At 41.3% G+C, this 7,476-nt stretch overlaps 1 protein-coding gene across 1 annotated transcript in view; it reads right to left on the bottom strand.

Annotated features, from left to right (window-relative positions):
- The window catches only part of T265_15698 (hypothetical protein), a gene marked incomplete at both ends in the record, with an annotated part of 56,149 nt that extends 49,617 nt beyond the window's left edge, over window positions 1-6,532 (bottom strand). Inside the window, 3 exons of the mRNA XM_009178970.1 lie at window positions 409-438; window positions 4,990-5,224; window positions 6,503-6,532. Coding sequence (XP_009177234.1) covers window positions 409-438; window positions 4,990-5,224; window positions 6,503-6,532 — 295 coding nt within the window. The remainder of the gene's footprint in view (window positions 1-408; window positions 439-4,989; window positions 5,225-6,502) is intronic.
- Window positions 6,533-7,476: the final 944 nt, after the last annotated feature.

Below are 7,476 nucleotides of genomic sequence, written 5' to 3' on the forward strand. Positions count from 1 at the left end.
TATTAGTGATTTCCATGGTGTATTCAGATTATCCAAAACCAGTCAGAATGCAACGCCAGATGTTCAAAACTAGCTCATCAAGCAGTTGGAGTGGCACTTGGAAACTGGCTTCATTTTGCAATGCAAGACAAGATATCAGCAGACCAAACTGCAATAGCCACACTAGTAGAAAGAGTTTGCTTGCCATATTGGTTGAGTCGGATTAACGGCTAAACTGAGCTGCGTTTTAAGTCTGAAACTTTTGGCCGATTGCGACTACTTCCTACTGCACATAAAAATCCAATTACCTCAAGAAGCACAAATAGCTGCAAATTACCACCTAGGTATACCTGTGGATATTTCGATGTAAGGCATATATATTGTATGTCATAATGACCAAGAAAAATTGCCCTAGTAAGGCAAACTTACCGTTCTTGACTCGATATAGAATTCCGTAAACTGAAACCAGGAGAGAAGAAGGACTGCAATCACAAACTGAAGTGGAATTATCTGGAGTTAAACAATCCAGTCGCAAGCAATATGTAGACCATTTATCAGTCATTTTTCCACAAAATTTCATCAAGCGGTGACTACTACGAAGCAGATAACAAGATTTGCTGTCCAGTGCAGTTCTGAGTTCTGTGAAACGACACAAGCTGATGCAATGATACACGGTACCATGTTTACCGCAGAAAGTAATTCGCGGTGTCGGTCATCAAAGCGCCGCGATTGGTGTGTGTTTGCGAGACACCAGGAGCATTAAAGTTGTTCTTGCAGGCACCTCACCCGACTGTTGGTTAACTGCCCGACGCCAAAGTAGGCATAAAAGACTGTTTTTAACGGAACGCAGCACCTGCTACTAAAGTGTTTTAGAATCAGCATGTATACACTGGGATGACTGGTTACTACCGGTTCAAAATATATTCACAACTTTGTTGGGACATCCTACCTATTAGGGGAACTTAGAGAAACGTCATCTGGTGATAACGAAACCGAGAAGCACTTTTGGCCAGTTTGCTAGCACATGCTGAAATGCAGCGGAAAGCTCTCCTTGGTCCACACGGTCAGATCAAATTTCTCTCTTTTCTTTTGGAAGTATGTAGTGTGCATATGACCATAATCATTATATGATTTGCGGCACGGCATATATCGATCGTGAAGTAACCGCAATTTACCGCAATGTATTAGAATAAAGGGCTCTTTTTGAGGGAACTTTTTGGGGGTTTTATTTGCATATGACCGTAATCATTATGTGATTTCAACTGCGGCATATATCGATCGTGAAGTAACCGCAATTTACCGCAATGTATTAGAATAAAGGGCTCTTTTTGAGGGAACTTTTTGGTTGGTGGGTTTTATTATTTAGCGACAACACGGCTCCGGAATTTAATAGTTGCTTGGTATGCGATTTCAACGAGGTTGACTGCTGCCACATGTAAAAGAGTAGCACATTCCTGTTCACACGCCAGCCACACTTTCATACCATCTGGTCTATACAGCGCAGGTCCGTCTATCGCGCGAGTGGTATAAAATAATTCCACTGGTTGGATGTGCTAATTGATCCTTGCAGTTAGAAGTTTCGCGAAAGCCTAAACGAATTTAAATAAATTGTTTTCAGTCAACTGTTTCCCCCAGGTCTATGTCAGTTGGCCGAAGCTCAGCGAGTAAAACACATTATTGAAATTCATCTTGGAAGAAAAATTCCAGGTATAGATATCTAAATCGGAAAATCCCACAATTGATGCCGGGCTTCACGAAATATCCTTCCATGGGCGAAGAGTGTCCCCTGTCACAGATTGAAATTTCAGCTATTCACCCGAACGTAAAAACCCCGATATACCCATGAAGCGCTTTAAACGTCTCTTTCTCAAAAAAGTTGCATGGATCAAGGAATACTGCTAACTCGTGGTTTAGCGAGAGACGAATGGGGCTCAACAGATGCTATTTTTGTAGGATTTCAAGAGTTTTCTGTTAACTATCTCCGTGTGATAAATGATGTGTTCAGCGCACACGACAGCAACAAACTTTTGCATGAAAACATTATCGCTCGCAGAATGATTCCAGAGCTAAAGGTGGAGTGTCGGTCCTCTAGGGTCATAAACCTTTCAACTCAGCTCAAGCGACAAACTCGTGATCGTATTTGAATGGTTTGATTTAAATAACAATTGCCTGCGGAGTAATCCAAAACATTCTTTCATTAATTTGTCTAAAAGGAAACCGCCAACATCACCGTTACATAGCCAAATTAAGGTGCGTTGCCAAGATTCAGTTATTTTAAAAAGGTCCGCCTCATGAGACATTAAAACTTCGGCCGATGCCGCTGAACTTGGAGTTGTGCTGTTGTCAGGGCTGTCCCAACCAATGAAAATTACAAACGAACGCTTCCTGCAATAGGATTCTCCTTTTCGACAACAAAATGTATTCTGTGGAAGCATGGCGTGGTGAAACTGCCCCATCGGCTCAGTGTCCACCGTCACGTTTGGCCACGAACTGTTGTTACGGTTGCCTGACCGACTGACATCAATTAGCTGTCACTAACCACAAAGTTACGAAGCCAGGATAGAGCGAAACTGGGTTCAAGTAACAGACCCAGGAAAGATCAGGTTCCAAGCAAAGCCTTGTGACATTTTCCACGGCAATAACGCGTCGTTCAATCTGTTTGCGAAACTTTAATGACGGAATAACTCTACCATAGACAGACACTTATTGAGCATGCTGAGCACGATTTGTGGAGATTCTCTTAAATCTACATTTTGCTAGCAACTGGATGGAAATATATTTGCCTCAGACAATTTGAAAGGAGTAGCGTTTCGTAGCTTGCTTTTCTTTCAATTCAGTTCTACAGTTAACCAATCAACATGCAAAAATATAAATTTTAACCACTGCATCTCGAAAGAAAGATTGTTGATGGTAGCTAGTTTCCTGAATACATACCTCCCGAGTATCCACCACCTTGCAAACGGGTTGAACGGTTACGCGCATAAATGACACATTTTGTTTACTCTTCCTTTTTGTTGTAGCGGTTCATCTTGTCTGTTAACAACATTCGGCTCTAAAGTGATCATTCAAGTCAGCGAGATATTTTGACCGTTGTATACTCGTGAGATCAGGCAATCACGTTTCCTTCGTCACCACCATCCACCTTTTCTTTCATGGGCTGTCGCTCATACTACCTATTGGCATATTTCCGGCTGTTCGCCCTAAATGGTATGGGAATCCTTGAAAAGCCGATCGTGAAATTTGAACATGATAATATTTCTAACATGTTGAAGCTGTTAAAAACAACGCATGGTTAACAACGATCCAATTTAGTAATCTTCATTATCGGAGGGTGTCTCAGATCACTGGTAACTGGGAATGAGAAATGCCTGATATCTCGTCCTGACATCGGGTCGAGCCCCTGAGTCTTTACACGGCCATCTGATTTTTGTGCAAATGAAGCCTCCGCCTGAATGTCTACTGTACGACGGTGAGCGAAGGAGGCTGACCCTCTTGATGACGCCAGGATATGTTCTTCTTCGCAAAGTTCTGAGCAGCATCGGATAGTCATTTTTATCCACCAATAAACTCAAAATATTCTCGGTGATATCGTTGGATTAGGCGCAACATTTGTGCAAACGCCATAAAATACCAATGTTGCACAAGACTCCCTGGCATCAAAGTGAACCGTGGTCGCAGATGTGGGCGAATATGTGAATGGAAGTGAGGCGTATGTAGAAAGCGAATAAATGCTACATTATTATGTGACTACGCTAGATTCAATAGGAATATACTAGATGGGTTTTCATCTGGGTGACGAAGTTCCCCAAATTAGCATTGTGATCGCCATTGTTATGACGTCGTCCAAGTTTTAACGACGCTGGTGAAATACAATCGTGTGGCCACACACGCACAGCGACGCCTTCGAAGTCTACATTTGGCACCAGCCGACTGCGCATATGAAAAACTCGGAGTGACTTCTGAAGTTGCTGCTCGAAGACCGTTAAGCTTTCCATTTTGCGGGCTACTCATTATACCACAGTATGCATTTTTGATGAAACAAGCCGCTTGTAACTATACCAAGTCATCCTAGGCACCAAAACACCCATATTCATCCTGAAAGAATGCACCAAGGGAATTGTTCTGCGTAAGTAAGTGCACACGTTTCCAAATTGAAATACGACACTTGAAAATATATACTCTTCGAACACGGATTTTTATGTCCCAAAATGCCTTTCATTGGACAGTTGCTGGGCCGTCTGAAATATGTTCGTCTATCGGTTACCTCCGTTAAGTTGCGGATAAAATAAAGGTTATCAAAGGAGCTGACAATAGACAGTGAACCAAATTCACTAGTACGACATTCTAACCTACTTGCCGCAAGTCCGGCTGAAGGGAGGGCGTATCGTATGAAGTAGGATTTAAATGTGATCAAGATTTGTGTTTCGGTTTTTTACGCCAAGCTCTACACGAAAATTATAATACACGCAAAATTTAGGGACCAACTTGAGTTTGACAACAAATGCTACACTTTTGTTTTACTTGGCTCGCACGGAAGCTACCTTGACGAATCGATGCAGCTAAAGGCCCTCCATCGGAAAAATCTAATGGTATCAATCTTTGCTCTAATATGTACGATCATTTTGGTCACTGCCGTACACGCATGTTGCCTCTTTCATCTCTAGCTGGAGCTCGTGAGTGAAATGCAAACATTACGAATCATAGCACACCAATGAGTACCTCCAATATTTATGATTTGAACTAACCATCCTCGAAAAAGGCTTTGAAATCTAGAACAGAATGGTTTGAGGCGGATTGCAATGAAACATATGGGATTTATAAAATACAACTTAAAATAATGCGGTTTTTTTGAGTATGCTCTGTTTTAGAGTGTGATGGTGCAATAAATTATCCTGCGGCACTCTACTGAGCTGCAGAAAAATGTCGCGGTAAAATGAGTGCTAACTTATTAAAATGAGTTTTAAAACACGTTTCGGGTTCATGAATGCGTTGCACCCAACAGTGATTCACATTTAATGGCCTTGCGAAAACTGGAGCTGACATTAGAAACATGCAGGAAGAAAGGTAACTGCATAGCCAATCTCGAAGCAACCAGCCTCTCAGCCAAGACGGATTTTGTCATGCCAACAACATTTGCCTCTGGACATGAATGTGTCTGACTCTGGACACACTCTCCCAAAATCAACCGTTGCTGAATACGGTCGTACAATTCTCCGTTATGAAGCCGCAGGCCGTTCTGACATAACTACAAAATTTGTGAAAAGTGAAAATGTACGAGTATTCTGGTGCTTTTAGACCTACAATACAAATTGTTCAAGGTAATATAAACTCACGGTGCGACCGCGATTGATCACTGATGCTAGCCCGGATCAAGCGCCAAAGTCTAGGCAACTAGGCATTTAACGAGGTTGATCGCGGCCTATAGGGAAATGCTCAGTTTTTTCTATCTTTTAGCAAAGCACTCGTCCAACATGAGTGCCGATATGATGTGAAAGTGTGTAAAAATTTTAAAGTTTACACTATTTTCTCTGTTGATGTGAATGACAAAAAATTTCTGGGAGGTAATCCAGCTTGGGTTTGAAGAATTTAATGAAGACTATTCCAATAAGTGTAGACAGTGTTTTCCGACAGGCTCAAATGGTGGATCACACTATACGTTCCATTACTCATCTCGATTATCATCGCCGCCTTACTGGTTTTAGAACAACAATATATTTTGAACAAAACCATAAGGCCACACTTTTTTAAGCTCCTCGATGATAGATTTTAACGTGGTTCATTAACGTTGGCGCAAACATTTACCATAGTATCGCGTGGGTACCCACAGTGCGGCAAAATGGGGTGCTCATAATTTGATGAACTCACGGTTGTTAAGTTCTAGAAATGTTAAAACTAAATTACTACTCCATATGTTATGCAAACCCAAATAATGAGAAAACCGTTTTATGGTATTTCATCTTGCGTGTATCACCAACATATCAGAGAGCGTAGTAAACCCTCGCTTTCAACTGGTGCCAATGAACTGAACATATAAATGTCTTTTATTAAAAACCACTAAGGAGCAGGATCGTGTTGGTATAGAAAATGCACGTTTGCGGCCGTTAGATGGATCAATCACGCACTTGAACCATTCATAGCATCTATTACTAGTTAATCCTGCTAAAACCAATGTAACATAAATTCGTTTGAGCTATATATTTTGTGTCATATTCGTTGAGTAAAACGAATATCAGATTATTGTGTTTCATTAACATTTGTCTTCTGTTAAAATGAACATTTGGAAGGGCAATAGGAAAGTAGCTATTGGCACCACAAAGCAAGTTAGTCAGTTTGGGAAAATTCCGCAGGCATACGTCAAGCAGCACAGGCTGAATTTTAATCAGATTGTTGGTCAAAAGGTTGCGGAACTGTAAAAATAACAGACTGTCCGCGGCAGATGTCGGGTGAATTGATTACTTGTCCAAATGCAGTACACTTATTTTTTGTGCCCTAATATTTTTCACCTTGGAATTGATCCACATACCTTGGATAGTATACGCACGCGATCTGCCGGCTGATAAGCAGAAAAATGTTGAATTCAGCGGTGAATAACGAGACTTTCCGGGTTTTCCGCAGTGCAGGATATCAGTCCATTTGCACATAATGGAGAAGGACAAAATTTCGTATCATAGACATCAAAGGCGCAATATTTACGAAACAATGCCCAAATAAATTAGGCATGGGATATTAAACCAATCATTATCACTACTTCCTTTACCTTACATCAATCTTCCAGCCGGCATATATACACATACATGCTAGACCGATCTAAATCGTTTAATCATGGAATTTGTCATGGGTAACTCCAAACAGTCTGCATTCCTGGCACCGGGTCAATGCCACGGCACTCTTTTGTATACACTGTTACTGCTATTAGTCAAGGAAACAAGAAATCGTAAATTTACAATGTTCGTGGTTTAAACAAAATACCAAGATAAGGCAGGGGAAGTTGCACGGGACTTAAATTATTATACTTATGTCTCCATCTCCGTATTCACGACGAATTGTATCCATCTACGCATGTTTAACACTGTCACATATCTAGTCAAATTACTATTGATCTGTTCATCCGTGTAGGTTTCGTTATCCTGAAATAAGGAAGTGAGGATTTGATGGCAGAGCCGGTCACAGCGTGTAGCGGATAGTTGGCATTTTATGGTGTAAGTTTGCACAGGCCTTTAAAAACTTCGGGGACTACAAGATGTTTCAAATTCTGAGCCCATATTTTTTTCTAACCCGCCGGACAAAGAATAATGCACGAGTTATATAGCGAAACCTTCATCAGTGATCAAATGAAATGAAATAACAAACACGCGCACTTTTCTTCAGAAGTTTGCACTTATTCCACTCCTTCGAACAGCCGAATTGATCCACGCAAAAGCTCGATTTTTGTCTGACTTAGGCGGTGCGTCGAGACGGATCAATTACAGCGCCACTCCCAATTCCAATCCCCATTGG

This window comes from Opisthorchis viverrini (assembly GCF_000715545.1).
Source record: "Opisthorchis viverrini unplaced genomic scaffold opera_v5_745, whole genome shotgun sequence".
In the NCBI taxonomy this organism is placed as follows: Eukaryota; Metazoa; Platyhelminthes; class Trematoda; order Opisthorchiida; family Opisthorchiidae; genus Opisthorchis; species Opisthorchis viverrini.